This window comes from Anomaloglossus baeobatrachus, chromosome 7, assembly GCF_048569485.1.
Source record: "Anomaloglossus baeobatrachus isolate aAnoBae1 chromosome 7, aAnoBae1.hap1, whole genome shotgun sequence".
Taxonomy (NCBI): Eukaryota; Metazoa; Chordata; class Amphibia; order Anura; family Aromobatidae; genus Anomaloglossus; species Anomaloglossus baeobatrachus.
Window position 1 is genome coordinate 245,798,252 of NC_134359.1, and position 22,500 is coordinate 245,820,751.

At 45.7% G+C, this 22,500-nt stretch overlaps 1 protein-coding gene across 4 annotated transcripts in view; it reads left to right on the forward strand.

Annotated features, from left to right (window-relative positions):
* Positions 1 to 22,500, forward strand: part of EEF2K (eukaryotic elongation factor 2 kinase) — a 107,967-nt gene that overhangs the window by 83,380 nt on the left and 2,087 nt on the right. For 2 of the 4 annotated variants that reach the window (XM_075318005.1, XM_075318006.1), the window contains 7 exons: positions 1,131 to 1,190; positions 2,069 to 2,128; positions 6,906 to 7,040; positions 8,483 to 8,671; positions 10,067 to 10,191; positions 10,304 to 10,482; positions 21,668 to 22,500. The exon at positions 21,668 to 22,500 is cut by the window's right edge. In XM_075318005.1, coding sequence (XP_075174120.1) covers positions 1,131 to 1,190; positions 2,069 to 2,128; positions 6,906 to 7,040; positions 8,483 to 8,671; positions 10,067 to 10,191; positions 10,304 to 10,482; positions 21,668 to 21,777 — 858 coding nt within the window. In that variant the 3' untranslated portion in view covers positions 21,778 to 22,500. The remainder of the gene's footprint in view (positions 1 to 1,130; positions 1,191 to 2,068; positions 2,129 to 6,905; positions 7,041 to 8,482; positions 8,672 to 10,066; positions 10,192 to 10,303; positions 10,483 to 21,667) is intronic. The other 2 variants (XM_075318007.1, XM_075318008.1) reach the window with 1 other exon arrangement.

The following is a 22,500-nucleotide window of genomic DNA, read 5'->3' on the forward strand; positions in this document are numbered from 1 at the left end:
AGACTGATTGCGTCAAGACCACAAATTATCATAAACATGGAAGAAAAAAAGTTTTTTAGCACTTATAATCATTTTATCAAAAGACTGTTTAAAGGGGTTGTCCACTATTGGATAACCCCTTTGCACTTTCCATGTGCGCCTCCATAAAAATATAAAAAAGCCTTTATTCCCCTTCAGTGCTGGCGCGGTTTCAGCTATGTCTGAACTTGCGTTCCTGGGGTCCATGTGACATTGTTATGACATGTGAGCCTCGCGATTAATCAGTGCAGCTTACTTCTCCTGCCTTTAGACTTTTAAGTAATAAACAGGAAGTGAAGTGGCAGCCGCAGATCTCACTCCCTGTTAATTACACGTCCAAAGATGGGTGAGAGAAGCCGGCGCTGATTGGTCACAGGGCTCGCATGTCATAACAATATCATGTGGACCCTGGGAATGCATGTTCCAACCGCTGGGACCGCATCGGCAACTCAGGTGAGTATAGTCTTATTTTATTTTAGGAGGTGCACATGCGGAACGAGAAGGGGTTGTCCAAGTAGGGGACAACCCCTTTTAATCATCTTATAAAAAGACTGTTAATAGCTGTGTAAAATGTTTTACTTCCATGTTGCCCTTTTCTTATTGATGATGAATTGTGCTGCTGGAGGAATCAGTCTCCTTCACCACCTGGCAGCTGACAATTTAATCCCTTCTTGCTTACCCTGAAGAATGCATCTTTTAAGCTAGCTATTCTGCTATCCTATTGCTGCAGTTCTTTACCTTTTAAAGGGGTTTGTCTACTACTAATAGGATTAGTTATTTAAAAAAATTCTCCATGCTGATGGTGATTATATATAATATAGAAGAATGTGGACTGTGCGGTCTTGTTCTAAGGATCGGTCGGTGTTAGGGTTCAGACCCCCATGATGAGGCCCAAATATCTGTCACGGAGAAATGTTTTATTTCAGTTCTGACAAAGGAAATCTAGTCTTCTCCATTAATTCGAGTTACATCCATACCGCCAAAGGGAATATAGAAACACTTACGCGTCCTCTATGGGATATAAACATTATATGGATATGGGAGCATGGCTGATGACGGAAATGACTGAATAAGATTTCCGCAAATTTATGTTTTTGGCTTTCTCCATTTAGCCACATGGAAATTATAACCGGAGACGGTTTGAGTCGGAGTCTGAGGACAGCTTCGGGAAGGTATGTACCGAAACTATACAACTCTTTGCTTTTCTCTTCCCTCTTTCATCCTCCATTGTAAACTTGTTTCACTGAGAAAACATCAGTACTGGTTTATACAGCGATGTATGTAAATATCCTCTCCTTTACATAGCTTAGTCTTGTACCTAAGATCATGCCCAGCCCATATGAATGGGAATGATGCCCAACTTCAATGTTTTCTGACCGCTGTGGGTCACACACTTTACGATACTCAACATCCAAACCTTGTGGTCAACATCTAGCACTAATGTCATCACTGACCATTTTGGGGAAAAAAATGTATTATGACCTGAATTATCTGTGTCCATTTTAATTGTATAACCCCCAAACTTAAAAAAAGAACCCGTAATATGACCTTACACATGACTGATTTCTGTGTATATGCATTATAGCAGCATCTTGGTCCCCTTTGGCATCATAGAACATATTAGGAACACTGTTCTGCTATATGTTGGCTATATTCCCCCTATTTTAATAGTTCCTCAATTTCATTTCTGGGGTCTAGATTCCAGATCTACTAAAATTTAGACTGTGCTCACGTCCGTGTGGACTTTCCCTGTTTCCGGTTCCTTTTTTTATTATTGGGTCTGTTTGGTGTCCATTTTTTGGAACTGAAGAAAGTTTGGCCTGCAGAACATTTTCTTCCATTGTAAGAAACAGAACCCAGACTGATCCCATAATAATCAATGGGGCCCGATGCTTTTTGGTTACATGACTGATGCAACGGATACGGAAAGTCGGCACGGCCTTACTTGTGTAGTAGATGCCAAGTACTGCTGTATTCCTATGTGATTGTACGTCGTTGTTCTTTAACCCATCACATCATCTATTCCTTTCTAATTTTTTTCTCCAAATAGAGCAAATGTCTTTACTTAAAAGCCAATGTGAACCTTAAAAACAGCCCCCGGAATAAACTGGTGATTCTGCATGACTTGCTGCCAGAGATTCCAGTGAATGCTTCTATTACTGTTTATTGCTGACATAACACATTGCACATGTTTGGATGGATCATCAACTTGAAAATAGATATAAGTTTATATAGCGCAGGATTAATGTCATCAGCTATCAGAATACAGAATTGACATTTAAAATAATAATATATTTTTTTTTTCTCTTCAATATGTCATTTAGTTATAGGAAATCTGTTAGCAGGTTTTTTGCTACATCATGATGTAGGCAAAGAGACTCTGAATCCAATGATGTGTCACTTAGATTACTGGCACAATCGGAATTTTTAGTTTTAGCCCTGTGGGAGAGTTGAGAGAGCTGGCCCCGCCCACACCAGGGTCTCAATAGAGATTGACCCCTCACTGTCAATGTACAATCACAGGAGAGGGCGTGCCGGACTGCCGTTTTTTGATATTGAAGTTTGAGCAATGAGAAATCCTGCTGTTTAAACAAACATAGCAGATCGGACCATGACAAAACAGGCATCCCTGAATTGTATGTTTTACCCCTTGCAGCTGTTGTCTTCACTTAACATAGCATAAACCTGCTGACCGATTCCCTTTAAAACATAAGGTAACCCTGGAACTACAGTGTAATAATACTCATACACCAAATATGTCAGCAGGTTTTTGCTTCCCCATCTCAGAGCAGCATGATGCAGGCAAAGAGACTCTGAATCCAATGATGTGTCACTTAGATTACTGGCTAAAACCGTTCTGGCACAATCAGAATTTTTAGTTTTAGCCATGTAGCAGAGCTGAGGGAGCTGTCACCGCCCACACCAGGCTCTCTATAGAGATTGTACATTGACAGTAAGGTGTCCATCACAGGAGAGGGCGTGCCGGATTGCCGTTTTTGCGAAATTGAAGTCCGAGCAATGAGAAGTCCTGCTGCTTAAACAAACATAGCAAATTGGACTGTGACAAAACGGTTATCCCTGAATTATATGTTTTAACCCTTACAGCTGCTGTCTTCAGTTTACATATCAAAAACCTGCTGACAAAATCCCTTTAAAACATAAGGTAACCCTGGAACTACAGTGCAATAATACTTGTACACCATAGCAACATCTACCTTGCCCAACTTACACATATATGTAGACCCAGCATGGTTATATTTCAGTGGGGAGGAGAAAGTAAGCGCTGCTACACCTATGATAGCAGAACAAAAGGATTGGGCTTCTCAAATCAATCTGCCTGATCCTTTTATCCCCTGACATCATGTGTCATAGTAGAGTCAGGAAGCCACCAATCACATCAGACTATTTGTCTCCCAACCGCACATATTTTGCAGTCCCTTGCATCTGTACCAAACTAATTTGGTGATCAGTAATGTTTGATAATCTTATATGGGAAGCACTTAGTCATCCATAACGCAGAACTGAGCATTGCATTATAGGTTCTGCGCTAAGCTTCTACTGACGCATGTGTCCACAAGCTCATAGTGATTTAGCTGAATTATGATTGATGCTCTGCTGTAATCCATGTGACATAGAATCAGCTATAACGATGAAGCCGAGATTAAAGATTCTCATAGTTTTTCCTTTAATATGAAGCAATGAAGACAATGGCAGATCCATTTTATGACCAATCCTGTTGGACTCCATTGACTTCAATAGGGAATGTCAGAGCTCCGGAATTTTTGAATGGAAGAATAGCAAACTGCTTTATTCTTGGCATCAGATTTCGACTTCTATCTCAATTCCTATACCGCAGATATAAACAGAACTGCCCTTCACTACATTGGAAAATATAACTAGTACAGCCCTATCCCACCTCTTTAGAGGCAAGACGCTAACTGCCGAAGCTCAACCGATATCCAAAGAAACAAACTGTGATCGGGCACCCATCCCAGCATTTATTATTGTGCCCTTTTTGCTTCCAGATCCATAGATTCTTGCTGTATGCACAAGGTACGGAATTAAAGAGTTTTTCCTATGAGGAAGGTTAATTTTAAATTTGATTTTAATCAATAGATCTTAGAATAATAATAATTTCCACAATTGGATGTGTTTAAAAATAATGTCCCTGTGCTGAGATAATCTTATATATGTGTCCCTGTGTAATGGCCGTGTCTGACCGTACAGGGACGTGGTCTGATCATACCACATCACCTGGGCTGGGGAGGCCACAAAAGAATATGAGATCACCACGGATTCTTTTTGTGAGGTAAAACATTTCCCTGCCTGATCTCCTGGGCAGGGGCGGCCACAAAAGAATATGGGATCACTGCGGATTCTTTTTGTGAGGTAAAACATTTCCCTGTCTGTTTTTTAAAAATGTTTTACCTCAAGAAAGAATAATTTGCGATCCCGTTCTGTAATATCTGTATACTTTTTTGCTTCCTCCTGGCCCAGGAGATGTGGTATAATCAGACCATGTCCCTGTACGGTCAGACACGGCCATTACACAATACATAACAGGGACACATATACTGTATAAGATTTTCTGATTATCTCAGCACAGGGACATTTTTTTTTAAACACACCCAATTGTGAAGATTATTATTGTCACAAGATATATTGAATAAAATGAACTTTTTACATGGGAATCCATTACTAGGCTTATGAGGGCAGCATAAAATAAGGACTGAGACCCTGATCATTGCTTGATCAATAACTGGGTTTATTGCTGTTGTTTTGATAAAATCAGTTTTCTCTGCAGCTCTCCTCTCCCCAGATGAACTCTATATAACCCCACCTATACCACTGATTGGCAGCTTTCTGTCTATGCACAGTGTAGGCAGAATGCTGTCAAACAACTGTGAGGGAGGATCGACCGTACATAAATATTAAGGACTACACAGCAGGAGCTCATCCTAGAGAGGACTAGCAGATCTGCAGCAGATCAAACAATGTTTCATCAAAAACTATTAGTAATATTAAAGAAATTCTACCAGATTACTTCTTTAATTGACCTTTAAGGGATCACTGTTCAGTATTATATTGTGAATTATGTATTCTATGCCCTAGTTAGTCATCAGATTCAATAATTTCCGACTGCTGCATGTTGGAGGCATCCATCCAAATACTGTGCTTTTAGTGTTTTTTATTGATTTTCTTTGTCTTTCATTTATGTCAGATGCAGATTTTATGATGTCCGATCCAGTTCTCCCGTCTGTGTGAAATGTGGCATGCTTAATGTCCCAGCATATAGGGTGTGATCCACTGTGTATAAACGTTACATGATACTTGATACATGGTACATGATAATTATTGGTACATGATAATTATTGGATTTTTGACGATCTTTTCTTTTGATGACAGTGCAGTGTACGTGCATGAGCAATATACGCTTTCATCTTTGTAATAGCCAGCAAAGCTTTACAAAGTCCCAGCCGCCACTTTGTGCCTTTTGAAATGTTTAATTATGCAATTTATGTGTTTTTACGAAATGTGATAGAACTGTGTTTTAATGTCCCTATGACAACACTTCCTGACTGTGTTCTGGCTCTAGTTCTCTAGGATGCGGTGAGAGCTGTCAATCCGCACCATTGTCTTGTATGTTGACGGAGAACAAAGAAAAGCAGCAAAATCAATAAGCAGTCAGTTACTTGTAGCATTTATTATTTTATATAGGAGGCATATTGTGCTATTGTGAGTAGGTGATGTGTGCACTCATTTATGAAACCTAGTGCACACGCAAAGCTTAGGATTTGCCTTAAAGGGGTTGTCCGACATCTCAAATATAAATTTGGAGATGGCAGGAATGTTTTTTAAACCATAAAATAAGGCACAGTCGCCCGCTCTTACCCCTGTGGATCTGGCACAGTCGCCCGATCTACCCCTTGTGGATCAAGCACAACCCTGGTGGTCTTAGACTGGGCAAGAAGCTTGATGTCCTGGTGCATAGATCAACGGAGCAGTCTGTGCTAAGTTCATTGTTTTTTGTTTGTTTTCTTTCACAAATTTTTTTTGAACAAGTAGGCATGCAGACCAATATTTTTATCTTGTGAGTGAAATACACTCCTTTGCCTTTTGAACTCCAAATTAATAAGATTTTGTTTATGAGCGCTTGAGAACTCAACACATAACACACGCTTTGTGGTGTACTGAAAGTTTCTGCTTTATTATATCATGTGACCAGTTTATATAGTACCTCAAACAAAGAAACAACTCCCCTGAACTATGCACCAATAAGAGCAATAGGGGTGTGAACAGAAATGGGAAACTTCACCCTCCCTTCCGTCTCCCCACCCACCATTAGTGTTAGCTGAACCCTATGACATCATTAGCTATAAGACAAGGTGGTTTCTTTGAGAATACAAAATGGATTCTGTTCTCTCACAATCTTATGATCTGTATTGATTGATTGATATGTCTGGTAGATTATCTTTTAGAGGTGACCATACATACATGCTTGGCTTCAACGAGTGTGCATGTGTTCTCAATGGGTGGTAGGTTACCTCTTGATTAAATAATAAAATATCACTTCTGTTTTAAATGGCATTTTTTTTGCTTTGTGAAACAAACAGTGGCAAATCAAAAGTTTTAGGGTCGAATAACTTTTTAATGAGTGTAAGGTCACCTTATTTGTCAGTTTAAGCAAGTTATTAAGCCAAAAAAGTTAGTGCGAATCTGACACTGACTCCTACAGGCAGTGTGCGGTATTACAGTCTACTAGATTGAGAAATGAAATTCTTCCTTTTTGCTGGTCAACTTACAATGCTGCCTTTGATGAGGTTTTGCATGAAATTCTTGTTTTAATTTTAATAGTTAATGCGAAAATCTTCTTTCTGGTAATTTAGGTGTCAGTGGAAAAGTGGAACCAATACCTTGCATCTCGAGTGCACATCCACCGATCCTCGTGTGTTGCTTCAGAAGTGTTGAGGCTCAATAATCTAGAAATAGAAAAGAAAATTGGGAAATCCATCCTCGGGAAGGTAAAAAGCCGACAATTTACATTTGCTGTGTCCTATAAACTGCTAACAATGTCAAATTATATATATGTATATATATATATATATATATATATATATATATATATATATATTAGCTGTAGTACGGGACATTGCCCAGGATAGTAAATGTCTCTCTGTCTCTCTCCCGGTCTCTGTCTGTTTCCTTCTCTATCTGTCTGTCTCTCTCCTCTCTGTCAGTCTGTCTCTCTGCTTTGTCGATCTCTCTCTCTCTAGCTCTTTCCCTGTCTCTCTATCTCTTTCCCTGTCTGTCTCTCTATTTCTTTCCCTGTATATCTTTTTCATTCCCTGTCCATCTCTTTCCCTGTCCGTCTCTTTCCCTGTATATCTTTTTCATTCCCTGTCCGTCTCTTTCCCTGTCCGTCTCTTTCCCTGTCCGTCTCTTTCCCTGTCCGTCTCTTTCCCTGTCCGTCTCTTTCCCTGTCCGTCTCTTTCCCTGTCCGTCTCTTTCCCGCTCCGTCGCTTTCCCGCTCCGTCGCTTTCTTTCCCGCTCCGTCGCTTTCTTTCCCGCTCCGTCGCTTTCTTTCCCGCTCCGTCGCTTTCTTTCCCGCTCCGTCGCTTTCTTTCCCGCTCCGTCGCTTTCTTTCCCGCTCCGTCGCTTTCTTTCCCGCTCCGTCGCTTTCTTTCCCGCTCCGTCGCTTTCTTTCCCGCTCCGTCGCTTTCTTTCCCGCTCCGTCGCTTTCTTTCCCGCTCCGTCGCTTTCTTTCCCGCTCCGTCGCTTTCTTTCCCGCTCCGTCGCTTTCTTTCCCGCTCCGGCTCTTTCTTTCCCGGTCCGGCTCTTTCTTTCCCGGTCCGGCTCTTTCTTTCCCGGTCCGGCTCTTTCTTTCCCGGTCCGGCTCTTTCTTTCCCGGTCCGGCTCTTTCTTTCCCGGTCCGGCTCTTTCTTTCCCGGTCCGGCTCTTTCTTTCCCGGTCCGGCTCTTTCTTTCCCGGTCCGGCTCTTTCCCCTTTTTGTGTTGCTATGGTTAACAATGTCATTTGTACTGCCAGACAGTTTTGACAATTGAAGCCTAGTGTAAATGGCAATTATTGAAGCTAAACTTGGACTCTTTGGAAATATATATAATATGAATATTCCAAACACTCCAGGTTTGGCTTCACTAATTGCCATTTATACTAGGCCTCGGTTGTCAGTATCAATAACACTGTTGCCCATAGCAACCAATCCGAGCTCAGCTTCCATTTTTTCAATTGTTTTGGAAAAGTAAACTGGTTGCTATGGGCAACAGACCGTTTTACTGTCAGACCATTTTGATAATCGAGGCCTAATATGAATCACAAATAGTGAGGCCAGTAGGCCATTTTGAAGCCACATCTCAATTTTGTTTTGCAATTTTTTTTCTCTTATTAATGAATACATGTGTGAATCATACAGTATTTCATTTTTTGCCTTTTATTTGTATGCCAGGTTCACTTGGCGATGGTGCGCTATCACGAGGGAGGGCGTTTTTGTGAAAAAGATCAGGACTGGGATCAGGAATCCGCCATATTCCACCTGGAACATGCTGCTCACTGTGGAGAATTGGAGGCCATTATCGGCCTTGGGCTTATGTGTTCTCAGCTGCCCCACCATATCCTGACTGAAGTATCTGTGGAGGTAAAGCTTTTACAAGGACACAATAAAGCTTACATACTGATTATTTGATTTTTTTTTTTCACATTATTGTACAATTGCATGGTATTGATATTATGGGTACACTTGTAGGGGTGCAAGCTTAATCTTGGGGGCCATAGTGCATAATCTACAACAAGACCCTTAAAGGGGTATTCCTATCTCCAAGACCCTATCCCAATATGTAGTAGGTGTAATAATAATATTAGCAAATACCTCCAATTACAAATGTAGTATAGTTCTGCTGATTCACTATGTCGCTTACCTCATGTGCAGGGCATTGCAGCATCTTAGGTATCCGTGGTTACAACCACGCATCTAGTGACAACTAGTTGCTAGTGGTTGTAACCATGGATACATAAGGTTCTGCAATGCCCTGTACATGAAGTAAGTGACATAGTGAATCAGAAGAACTATACTACCTTTCTAATTGGTGGTATTTTCTAATATTAATATTGCACCTACTACATTATGGGATAGGATCTTGGAGATGGGAATACCCTTTAACTATTTTGGGTCTTTATTAGTGCTGGCCTTCTCATATAGGGTAAAGGGACCTTTTGCAAGGGATTTGGACTGTGTGAGCTTGTTGGCACAAAATGCTTGCCTTGCACTGGCAACCCACTCTACATTACTGCACCCATTATACTTATGCCCTTGTTCGATTGCAATGTAAGTGCTCACATGACTCCGAAAAGCAAGATTTTAGTGATTTTTGGTTCATTTTTTTTTATTTATCTTGTTCTGTCCATGTTGGTTTTCCAGGGGTACCTGCCAGCCTCTGCTCTATTATATTATTCTGCTTAAGGGCTCTTTCAGATGTGTGTGGAACATGGTCTATGTACAGACCAGAATGCATGGACTGGCCGAGGCTCTCCCGACCAGAACGTGACCACTTCATATATTTCTACAAGTTTGGCTCAGGAGACCCCCAGTTACCCTGTTGTATTGGTGTCTTTGCACGGACTGGCCACAGGTCTCCTGTGCAGAGCGTGACAGTCTCATAGAAATATATGAAGCTGTCACGCTCTGGTCGGGAGAGCCGTGGACAGTCCGTGCACAGACTGCAATGCAACAGAGTGGGGTCTCCTGTGCCGAGTGTGACAGCCCCATAGACATATATGAAGCGGTCATGTTCTGGTCAGTAGAGTCGTGGCCATTCTGTACACAAACCACAATGCAACAGAGTGGATGGGGGGGTCTCCTGTGCCGAACGTGACAGTCTCATAGAAATATATGAAGTGGTCATGTTCTGGTTGGGAGAGCCTCAGCCATTACGTACATTCTGGTCTGTGCACGGACGTCCGAAAGAGCCCTTATAATGACCGTTACATGCTGATAATTATAGAATTATTCATAGTTTTATTTCCTTATTTAAAGGACACAGAGAAAAACAGAATTAAAGGTTTTAACTATTTATTGATGGCTGCAGAAGCAGGCGACCGCCCCTCCATGATTCATATTGCTCGAGCTTACGACACTGGCGTAAATCTTGGATCAGACAGGTAAGTAATGACATCTTCACTATGTATTATATTGTATTATTGGGAATTTTACATTTTTTTATTACATTATCATGGGTTTTATAGTAAAAAAAAAACAACTTTTGTATTGTAGGTTACAAGACTGGCAGGAAGCCCTGTTCTGGTACAATTCTGCACTAAACATGACCGATTATGATGAAGGAGGGGAATTTGACGGCACTCAAGATGAACCCAAATACCTGCTGCTAGCCAGGGAAGCCGAGATGCTGTTTACGGGGGGACATAAACTGGAGAAGGACCCACAACGATCTGGTAAATGTTATTGAAAAAAATTTTGATAAATTTGTTGAATTTTATTATATTCGTAAACGTGATCCGTAAAGTCTAAACTGCAGATTTGGCTGCTTATTTCATAGAGTTCAGTGGAAACTGCCTCACACAAGCATTGCCATGTCTTTGAGGTGAGACACAAAGGGTCTCTTAGGCTATGTGCGCACTGGGAAATGGAATTTTCTTGAGAAAATTCCGCATGCTCTCAAAGATTACCGCACCCGCGGTAAAAAAACGCAGCAAACCGCACCCGAAAACCGCATGCGGTTTGCTGCGGTTTCACCGCGGTATTGTTCGCGGTATTGCCGCGGTTTTGCCGCGTGCGGGTTAGGATGTGCTTTATTGCATTCAATGCAATAAAGCACATTGAAAAAAAAAAAAAAAGTCATTTAATTCTGAGATAGTAGATAGATAGACAGAAGAATAGATAGAGGGATAGATAGATAGACAGACAGAGGGATAGATAGATAGAGGACAGATCGCTACATTTCCCACGGTCGGCAGTGAGTTCACATTACCGGCCATGGGAACTGACCGGTAATTACCTCTGCTGTCTGCTGCATTCATTCAGCGCTGTGTCTGTGACAGTCGCGGCTGGATGTAAGCAGCACAGGACCTGTGGATTACGCCGGAGCTTTGGTACGGGAGGGGTTAATAAAATGGTGAACGAGGCTTGTTTGTTTTATTTAAAATAAAGGATTTTTCGGTGTCTGTGTTTTATTCACTTTACTTACGGGTTGATCATGTCAGCTGTCTCATAGACGCTGTCATGATCAAGCCTGGAGTTAATGGCGGTGATCCACCACCATTAACCCCTTGTATTACCCTGCTGCCACTGCTACATGGCGGCAGGAAGAGCCGAGGACACTCCGGTAGTGCCGCATAATGCATGCGACAGTGCCGGGGCAGCTGCGGCTGATATTCTCGGCTGCCGGAGGGGGAGTGAGGCGGGGGACATTAACCCTGCCCCTCTCCCACCCCAGCCTGAGAATACCGGGCCGCCGCTGTGTGCTTACCTCGGCTGGACGGTGAATATGCAGCGGAGCCCACGTGTTTTTTTCCCTATATTTCCGTTTTCTTTCTATGTGTGTTCTATGTGTCTGTGTCTATGTGTTCTATGTCTGTGATGTCTGTGTGTGTCTATGTGTGTGTTTACTCTCTGCACGGCTTCCTCTTCCTGTAATGACATCACTTCCCTGCAAAACCGCAGACAGGCGATGTACATTACCGGAGGTAAACCGCGAAATACCGCAGGGAATAACGCAGGAAAACGCAGTGAACCGCACAGAATTTGCTGCCTGCGTTATTCCCTGCGGGATTTCACGATTACATTGGAGTCAATGGAGTGAAATCCCGCAGCGATGTGCGGAAAAGAAGTGACATGCAATTGTTTTTGCTGCGGGAATCCCGGAGCAAAACATGCAGCTGTCAAAATCCGCCTAGTGCGCACAGGATTTTTTTTCTCCATAGGATTTGCTGGTGATTCACTGCAGAGATGTTATGAACATTTTCTGCAGCGAAACATGCAGCAAATCCGCGGAAAATCCGCAGCAAAATCCGGTAAGTGCGCACATAGCCTTAAGGTCTGACTGCCCTTTTCAGATTCTCTGGAATGTCATGTGTGCACGCGGGAAGAAATAACTGACTGCGGTCGGTTAATGGCTTCCTCTCATGACGGACGCCAGCAGGATTCCCCTCAGTGTATTGTTCACAAAACTTTTATAGTTCTAGATAAGAAAAAGTTGTAGACAAAATATAGTCCAATCAAATATCGCAGGTCGGGCTCGGGGAGTGCAGCAACTTGCATTGTCTCTACTGGATTGGTGGTCCAAACTTTGGGTGTTCTTCGAGTCCTTATCATCTTAGGCTAGGTTCACATTTCCGGCAATTTGTATCAGTCACAATCCGTAGCTCTGGTAAGCAACGGAATCTGTTTGGCGGATTCCGTTGTTCCCATATACTTGTATGAGCGGCGGATTGTGACTGATGACGCTGCGTTGCATCCTCCGCCCAACTGATCAGTCGTGGAACGACTGACCGTCGGCCGTCAGGAACGCAGCATGTAGCGTTTTTTGAGCAGCAGAATCCTTTTGATTCTGCTGCGCATGCTCTCTCGGTGGCCGAACGATCAGCTGATCGCTTGGCAGCCGCTTTCTGTGAGTGATCAGCTGATCACCCGGTGGCCGCCTTCTTGAGCGATCAGCTGATCACCCACTGGCCGCCTTCTGTGAGCGATCAGCTGATCACCCGGCGGCCGGCTAATGAGAGCGAACAGCTGATCGCTCTCATTAGCCGGCCGCCAGGAGATTAACTGTTCGCTTTCAAAAGCCGTCGGCCGGCTATTGTGAACGATCAGCTGATCGCTCTCATTAGCCGGCCGCCAGGAGATTAACTGTTCGCTTTCAAAAGCCGGCGGCCGGCTATTGTGAACAATCAGCTGATCGCTCTCTCTCTCACGTTTTACAACGGAATCCGACAATGAATTCTATTCTTGTCATCCGTTTGTACAACGCATCAGTCACAAGTGTCAAGCATTGCATGTGACTGATGCAAAACAACGGAAATGTGAACCTAGCCTTAGGCGTTGTCCACGATGTAGGTGCCATCTTTGAGTTACATGTGCTAACCTATTGTATTAAGGAAAATCGCTGAATATATTTTTATATATGTGTTAGTAGAAAACAAAAGCATTTATAAATATGTCTGTTAGGCTACATCATCTAAACCACATATCTGGGCCTGTGAAATGGCTGAAGTAAGTATTTCAGGTTACTTAATTCTCACCCGTAACATCTTCATTGAAATGTATAGAGAGTGCGTCTTCTGGGAATTGGCGGATTGGTTGGCAGACATATACTGTAGTTTTGCAATGTCTGTGGGTCTCAGAGTAGGGACAGGCACCTATTGATGTAGTCTCAAACCTATGGTGATTTGTGCCGTACATGTATGGCGAAAGTGCACCATCACTAGATAGACAAATCCTACAGAAAAATCTGCTTTATTCAGATATTCAAATCCATAGTTAATGCTTGTGAATAAAATTATATTATCCCATTTAAGGAAACTTATTTAGGATGTCCTACTATACCAAGCAATCTGAGTACTGGTGGTACTTGTGTTGAGCACAAAGCACAGTATGGGCTCCTTTTATTGCTCAACAAAGAAATATACAATGATGATTCAATGCCAAGAAATAGGAATACTTGCTTATAAAGCTGACTCGATGTCCCGACATGTGTTTCACAATGCTTCTTCAGGGGTGTGCAAGATATAGCAGGTCAAAGAGTTATATATGTCCAGGTACCAGTGTCAGGTTGGATTATTGACAAATTAATGTATAGTGTATAGTAATGCCATGTGTTCCCCTATTAAAAGGTCTATGGACCACCAATCCATATTAGATTTTTGGCGTATGTTGGGAAATTTATCAGGATTCACTAACAAAAATCTAATCTGTGTAACCAATCTAAGCCCCCCATACATATTACATTAGAGTCAGCCAAGACCACCGAAATGAGCAGTCTCGACTAGCAGTCTGTGAGCCACCAAATGTTTATCCCTCAACAGATGTCATGGGAGAAAAGGGTCTGGCATGTCTGCTTTCGGACTTCTGATCCTTTTTTATTGAGAAAGATCTGAGTCTCTTTCATAGTGAACAAAGAAGGAGATTGGAAAGCAGCGATCAGCCGAACCTTCAACCGTTGTTCGGCGGACAGATACGCATTCCCTTATTTCCAGGAAAACAAGACTGGGTCTTATATTATTTTTTGCGCCGAAAGATGAGCTTGGGCTTATTTTCAGGGGATTCCATAAACAACAATCCACATTTATTCTTGACCAAAAAAAATAATTTCTTTGTCGCTCCATTGGGAGACCCAGACAATTGGGTGTATAGGCTATGCCTCCGGAGGCCGCACAAAGTATTACACTTAAAAGTGTTAAGCCCCTCCCCTTCTGCCTATACACCCCCCGTGCTCCCACGGGCTCCTCAGTTTTTTTTCTTTGTGCGAAGGAGGTCAGACACGCACGCACAGCTCCACAGATTGGTCAGCAGCAGCTGCTGACCATGTCGGATGGAAGAAAAGTAGGCCCATATAGAGCCCCCAGCATGCTCCCTTCTCACCCCACTCTTGTCGGTGGTGTTGTAAGGTTGAGGTATCCATTGCGGGTACGGAGGCTGGAGCCCACATGCTGTTTTTCCTTCCCCATCCCCCTTAGGGCTCTGGTGGAAGTGGGATCCTATCGGTCTCCAGGCACTGAGACCGCGCTTCATCCACAACTCCTGTGGAGCCTGCTAGATAGGAGCCGGGTATCGTTCAGGGACATGGCCCTGCTACTTGGAGGTACTCTGTATCTCGGTGGGGACCGCGCACAGCAACACTCCAGCTTTGCTGGGTGTGCTAGTGCACCGGGGACCACGGCGCTGACCGGGTTAATATGTGCCATTACACACTCAGCGTTGCTGAGTGTGTTTATGTATAGGGATTGCCGCACTGACCGCCGCGGCCATGGAAACACTGCGGCGCGGCTGGGACTTGTAGTGCGCCGGGGACTTTCACGCCGGCCGCGCTTTTACGGCGGCCGCGTTTATTACTAGAGTCCCCGGCTTTTTGCGGCCTAGTTTCCTTTCCTCCCGCCCACAGCCCTGACAGGCAGGGGAAGGGCGGGACGCTGAAAAGAACGAGCAGCACTGAGGGCTGGAGCATGCTTTGCATACTCCACCCCCCTCACTGTGCACAGTGCGGGCACCAGTTCCCGCACTTTCTGGGTCACGCCCACGGCTCCCTCCTCTCCTCAGGACGCCGGCAGCCATTCCTGTCAGCTCCTCGGACGCAGCAGAGGGGGACAAAGTCTGGGAGACCCAGGCAGGGACTCTGGTGGCCTCACAACCGCTTTAGGCGGGTGGTAAGCAGCACCTGTGGTGCTAGCCCCATTGTGCAGTAGTGTAACATTATATGTTTATGGTATATATGTTTTACACTGTATGGTGCACAGTTGATTTCTGGCTATATACCCTATTGTGTTACTCAGGGAAGATAATAGCATGACGCCCACGAAAGGCAGGGGTGCCAAAACACAGGCTTATTATGTTGCCTGCGCCGCATGTACGACCCCCCTCATTGTGTGCACTGTTCGGCCCCTGTGGCACTTACTCAGCCGGAGCCTCTGCTAAGAGGGGCCCAGGGGGAGCCACCTGCTAACACTGTTCAGGTGACGGGGACGGAGTTTGCAAAACTCTCTGAGACTATGGCTAAGATACTAGAAGCCTTGCAGTCCAGGCCGGTATCTCAGCACAGGGACTCTGTTGAATCTTTGTTCCCTGGCCCACCTCAGCTGGACCAACAATGTCCTCCCGGGGTATCTCATGGATCCCAGGCTGAGGGTTCTGACACAGACCCCAGCCCCAGACCGACTAAGCGAGCTCGCTTAGATTTTCCATCGACATCATCATATTGTGCAGGGTCTCAGAGGGGGGAATCTCTGGTTGATGATGCGGAGACAGCTGATCAGGATTCTGATCCTGAGGCCGCTCTCAATCTTGATACTCCGGACGGGGACGCCATAGTGAACGACCTTATTGCGTCCATCAATCGTATGTTGGATATTTCTCCCTCAGCTCCTCCGGTGGAGGAGTCAGCTTCTCAGCAGGAGAAATTCCGTTTCAGGTTTCCCAAGCGTACACCGAGTATGTTTCTGGACCACTCTGATTTCAGAGAGGCAGTCCAGAATCACCATGCTTGTCCAGATAAGCGTTTTTCTAAGCGCCTTAAGGATACACGTTATCCTTTTCCCCCTGACGTGGTCAAAAGTTGGGCTCAGTGTCCCAAAGTGGATCCTCCAATCTCCAGACTGGCAGCTAGATCCATACTTGCAGTGGAAGATGGGGCTTCACTCAAAGATGCCACTGACAGGCAGATGGAACTCTGGTTGAAATCCATCTATGAAGCTATCGGCGCTTCTTTTGCCCCAGCGTTCGCAGCCGTATGGGCGCTACAAGCTATCTCAGCAGGTCAAGCGCAAATTGACGCAGCCACACGCACGTCCGCGCCACAGGTGGCGTCCATAACCACTCAGACGTCGGCATTTGCGTCTTACGCTATTAATGCTGTCCTGGACTCTGCGAGCCGTACGGCGGTTGCAGCCGCCAATTCGGTGGTACTCCGCAGGGCCTTGTGGCTACGGGAATGGAAGGCAGATTCTGTTTCCAAAAAGCGCTTAACCAGTTTGCCAATTTCTGGCGACCGATTGTTTGGCGAGCGTTTGGATGAAATCAAACAATCCAAGGGAAAGGATACATCCTTACCCCAGCCCAAACCGAACATACCCCAACAGAGGAAGGGGCAGTCGAGGTTTCGGTCCTTTCGGGGCGCGGGCAGGTCCCAATTCTCCTCGTCCAAAAGGCCTCAGAAAGATCAAAGGAACTCTGATGCATGGCGGTCTAAGTCACGTCCTAAAAAGGCCACCGGAGGTGCCGCTACCAAAGCGGCTTCCTCATGACTTTCGGCCTCCTCACTCCGCATCTTCGGTCGGTGGCAGGCTCTCCCGCTTTTGCGACGCCTGGCTGCCACGGGTAAAAGACCGTTGGGTGAGAGACATTCTGTCTCACGGTTACAAGATAGAGTTCACCTCTCGTCCTCCGACTCGATTCTTCAGGTGATCCCCGCCTCCCGAGCGAGCCGAGGCTCTTCTGCAGGCGCTGGGCACTCTGAAGGCAGAAGGAGTGGTGGTCCCTGTTCCTCTTCAGCAACAGGGCCACGGTTTTTACTCCAACTTGTTTGTGGTCCCAAAGAAGGACGGGTCTTTCCGTCCTGTCCTGGACCTGAAACTTCTCAACAAACACGTAAAGACCAGGCGGTTCCGGATGGAATCCCTCCGCTCCGTCATCGCCTCAATGCCCAAGGAGATTTCCTTGCATCGATCGATATCAAAGATGCTTATCTCCACGTACCGATTGCTCCAGAGCACCAGCGCTTCTTGCGCTTCGCCATAGAAAACGAACACCTGCAGTTCGTGGCACTGCCGTTCGGCCTGGCAACAGCCCCACGGGTTTTCACCAAGGTTATGGCTACTGTAGTAGCGGTCCTCCACTCTCAGGGTCACTCGGTGATCCCTTACTTGGACGATCTCCTGATCAAGGCACCCTCTCAAGAGGCATGCCAACACAGCCTCGACGCTACCCTGGAGACTCTCCAGAGTTTCGGGTGGATCATCAATTTTCCAAAGTCAAATCTGACACCGGCCCAATCGCTCACATACCTTGGCATGGAGTTTCATACCCTCTCAGCGATAGTGAAGCTTCCACTGATCAAGCAGCGGTCACTACAGACAGGGGTACAATCTCTCCTTCAAGGCCAGTCACACCCCTTGAGGCGCCTTATGCACTTCCTGGGGAAGATGGTGGCAGCAATGGAGGCAGTTCCTTTCGCGCAGTTTCACCTGCGTCCTCTTCAATGGGACATCCTACGCAAATGGGACAGGAAGCCGACGTCCCTCGACAGGAACGTCTCCCTCTCTCAGGCGACCAAAGCTTCCCTTCGGTGGTGGCTTCTTCCCACTTCATTATCGAAGGGGAAATCCTTCCTACCCCCATCCTGGGAGGTGGTCACGACGGACGCGAGTCTGTCAGGGTGGGGAGCGGTTTTTCTCCACCACAGGGCTCAGGGTACGTGGACCCAGCAAGAGTCCTCGCTTCAGATCAATGTTCTGGAAATACGGGCAGTGTATCTTGCCCTGAAAGCGTTCCAGCAGTGGCTGGAAGGCAAGCAGATCAGAATTCAGTCGGACAATTCCACAGCGGTGGCATACATCAACCACCAAGGCGGCACACGCAGTCGGCAAGCCTTTCAGGAAGTCCGGCGGATTTTGATGTGGGTGGAAGCCACGGCCTCCACCATCTCTGCAGTTCACATTCCAGGCGTGGAAAACTGGGAAGCAGATTATCTCAGTCGCCAGGGCATGGACGCAGGGGAATGGTCCCTTCACCCGGACGTGTTTCAGGAGATCTGTTGCCGCTGGGGGGTGCCGGACGTCGACCTCATGGCTTCCCGGCACAACAACAAGGTACCGACGTTCATGGTACGGTCTCAAGATCCCAGAGCTCTGGCGGCAGACGCCTTAGTTCAGGATTGGTCGCAGTTTCAGCTCCCTTATGTGTTTCCTCCGCTGGCACTGTTGCCCAGAGTGTTACGCAAGATCAGGGCCGACTGCCGCCGCGTCATCCTCGTCGCTCCAGACTGGCCGAGGCGGTCGTGGTACCCGGATCTGTGGCATCTCACGGTCGGCCAACCGTGGGCACTACCAGACCGACCAGACTTGCTATCTCAAGGGCCGTTTTTCCATCTGAATTCTGCGGCCCTCAACCTGACTGTGTGGCCATTGAGTCCTGGATCCTAGCGTCTTCAGGGTTATCTCAAGACGTCATTGCCACTATGAGACAGGCTAGGAAACCAACGTCCGCCAAGATCTACCACAGGACGTGGAAAATTTTCCTGTCGTGGTGCTCTGCTCAGGGTTTTTCTCCCTGGCCTTTTGCCTTGCCCACTTTTCTGTCCTTCCTTCAATCTGGACTGGAAAAGGGTTTGTCGCTCGGCTCCCTTAAGGGACAAGTCTCAGCGCTCTCTGTGTTTTTCCAGAAGCGCCTAGCCAGACTTCCACAGGTACGCACGTTCCTGCAGGGGGTTTGTCACATCGTTCCTCCTTACAAGCGGCCGTTAGAACCCTGGGATCTGAACAGGGTGCTGATGGTTCTTCAGAAACCACCATTCGAGCCAATGAGAGATATTTCTCTCTCACGCCTTTCGCAGAAAGTGGTTTTTCTAGTAGCAGTCACTTCACTTCGGAGAGTGTCTGAGCTAGCAGCGCTGTCATGCAAAGCCCCTTTCCTGGTTTTTCACCAGGACAAGGTGGTTCTGCGTCCGGTTCCGGAATTTCTCCCTAAGGTGGTATCCCCCTTTCATCTCAATCAGGATATCTCCTTACCTTCTTTTTGTCCTCATCCAGTTCACCAATGTGAAAAGGATTTGCACTTGTTAGATCTGGTGAGAGCACTCAGACTCTACATTTCTCGTACGGCGCCCCTGCGCCGCTCGGATGCACTCTTTGTCCTTGTCGCTGGCCAGCGTAAAGGGTCACAGGCTTCCAAATCAACCTTGGCTCGGTGGATCAAGGAGCCAATTCTCGAAGCCTACCGTTCGGCTGGGCTTCCGGTTCCCTCAGGGCTGAAGGCCCATTCTACCAGAGCCGTGGGCGCGTCCTGGGCTTTGAGGCACCAGGCTACGGCTCAGCAGGTGTGTCAGGCGGCTACCTGGTCGAGCCTGCACACTTTCACAAAACACTATCAGGTGCATACCTATGCTTCGGCGGATGCCAGCCTAGGTAGACGAGTCCTTCAGGCGGCGGTTGCCCACCTGTAGGAAGAGGCCGTTTTACGGCTCTCTTACGAGGTATTATTTTACCCACCCAGGGACTGCTTTTGGACGTCCCAATTGTCTGGGTCTCCCAATGGAGCGACAAAGAATAAGGGAATTTTGTTTACTTACCGTAAATTCCTTTTCTTCTAGCTCCAATTGGGAGACCCAGCGCCCGCCCCTGTTTTTTTGTGTACACATGTTGTTCATGTTGAATGGTTTCAGTTCTCCGATATTCCTTCGGATTGAAGTTACTTTAAACCAGTTTATAATTCTTTTTCCTCCTTCTTGCTTTTGCACCAAAACGGAGGAGCCCGTGGGAGCACGGGGGGTGTATAGGCAGAAGGGGAGGGGCTTAACACTTTTAAGTGTAATACTTTGTGCGGCCTCCGGAGGCATAGCCTATACACCCAATTTTCTGGGTCTCCCAATTGGAGCTAGAAGAAAAGGAATTTACGGTAAGTAAACAAAATTCCCTTCATTTATTCAAATATCGTCATATTGCATTCTGGAGCATCAATGTAACTCTCCAAACAATGTGTGTATCTATCATCTCTCTGTATACACACACACACAAACACACACCAGCCTGTTTCCTCTTCAGCTTTAGACTCCTCCAATTAAGAGACCTTCGGTCACATGATGTGGTGTCACAAAGGTCCTTAAGCAGTCTTATCAGGTTATAAACGTTGGGGCTATTGTGAAATTTCCCAGTTAGCTCTCCCTTCCCTCTAATGCCAGTTTTGCGTATCAGCCTGTCTCCTGTTCAGTTTTTAGACTCCTCCAATTAAGAGACCTTTGGTCACATGATGTGATGTCACAAAGGTCCTTAAGCAGTCCTATCATCAGGATATAAACACTGAGGTCCTTGTGAAATTTCCCAGTTTGTTCTCCTTTCTCCCGAACGTCAGTTCTGAATACCAGCCTGTGTCCTGTTCAGTTCTTTTAGATTCCTGCAATTAATAGACCTTTGATGACATGATGTCACATAACTGTGAAGTCATCAAAGGTCCTTAAACAATCTTAACCTTGGAATACAACTTCTGGGGTCTCAAAGAGAGTGGTGTCCCTGAGAATTTGCGCAGTTTGACTCCCCCCTAATGCCAAATGCTGATTAGAACTAGGGCTTATTTTGGAGTAGGGTTCCCCAAAATACTGTAAAATCATGCTCGGATTTATTTTCAGGTTAGGTCTTAGTGTGTTTGCTGTTAGTCACAGCTACACCATTGGGCTAAGGCCACTCGAGCGTATGGCATCTGTTGCGAGTGCGTCAGATTCGATAGCTCCTGCAGTGCTGGGAGTGTAAGCCGAGTGTCATGCCACTGTGATCCGATCCTGTGAGCGGATCATAGCTGCGGCTGAGAGGGAGGGATTAATCTCCCTATCTCCTTCATTGCCAGCTGATGCAACTATCGCATTTCTCTCCCATGCCATCCAAGTGCAGTGCAATGTTTCACTCGCACCCATAGACGTTTATGGGTGCTAGTGAATACGGATTGGATTCCACCCGCTGCATGCTGCAACTGTTTTTTCGGTCTGATTAGGGCTGAGAAAATATTCGCAGATGGCATCGACCCCAAAAAGTAACATGGGTCCTGGTGGAATGTGATTTTTTTTTTTTTCTTTCTTCTAATTGCATTCCACTTGGTCCGTTTTACTCGCCGTGTGTCCTCTAGCCCTTTTTCCTACATTTTGATATTTCGGTTAACTCTTCTATTCCTGGTGCATCTTGTAGTAATATTGTTCTTGATTTTGTCTAGGTGACTTATACACAGAAGCGGCAGAAGTGGCAATGGAGGCGATGAAAGGAAGACTGGCAAATCAGTACTATCAGAAGGCTGAGGAAGCCTGGGCTCTCATGGAGGAATGAACCTCGCCTGTAATCAATGAACATGGCAGCTGAAAATACTCTTCTAACAAGGATTATCTTTTATATTTGTTACAGAATTATTTTGTTGTCTCTGGATCCTGTTAAAACTTGTTTACACTGAAAATAATGTAAAAAAAAAACAAAACAAAAACCTTTTGCATAGATGTTGTATGATGGGTAAGAATGTCCACAGATCTAGCAGCGATCCTGTGATCCTGAGTATACGTCGTGTAACAGTGGGCGAGTTACCCAGGCTCTTTGCTGCATGTAAGCAGACCTCACAACCGCTAACCGGACCCTATGCACCCTGAGGTTCTGATCCATCTCTCAGGAATGAAGTACCAGCTGCCATATTGCTTTCTGTATGCCACATTTAGATCCAAAGTTCATATCTGGAGATGATCACTTACAACAAAGTCATTTTGACTTATCCTACATGGTGAGGCTCTGTTAAGAGAAAAAAAAACATTGAGAACATGTGTTTGTTGTTTTTTGGGGGGGTTTGGGCAACCTGACTGTGAGAAAATGTACCTTTTTTAGACCACCTCTATGGTCATCAGATTAGATTGTTGTCTCCATCCACTATTACTCTTCAACCTAACCTTAAAGGGGTTGTTCACCACATTTTCATTGTTGGCCTATCCTTAGGGCGGCGTCACACGCTACGATATACCGGACAATATGTCGTCGGGGTCACGTCGTTAGTGACGCACATCCGGCATC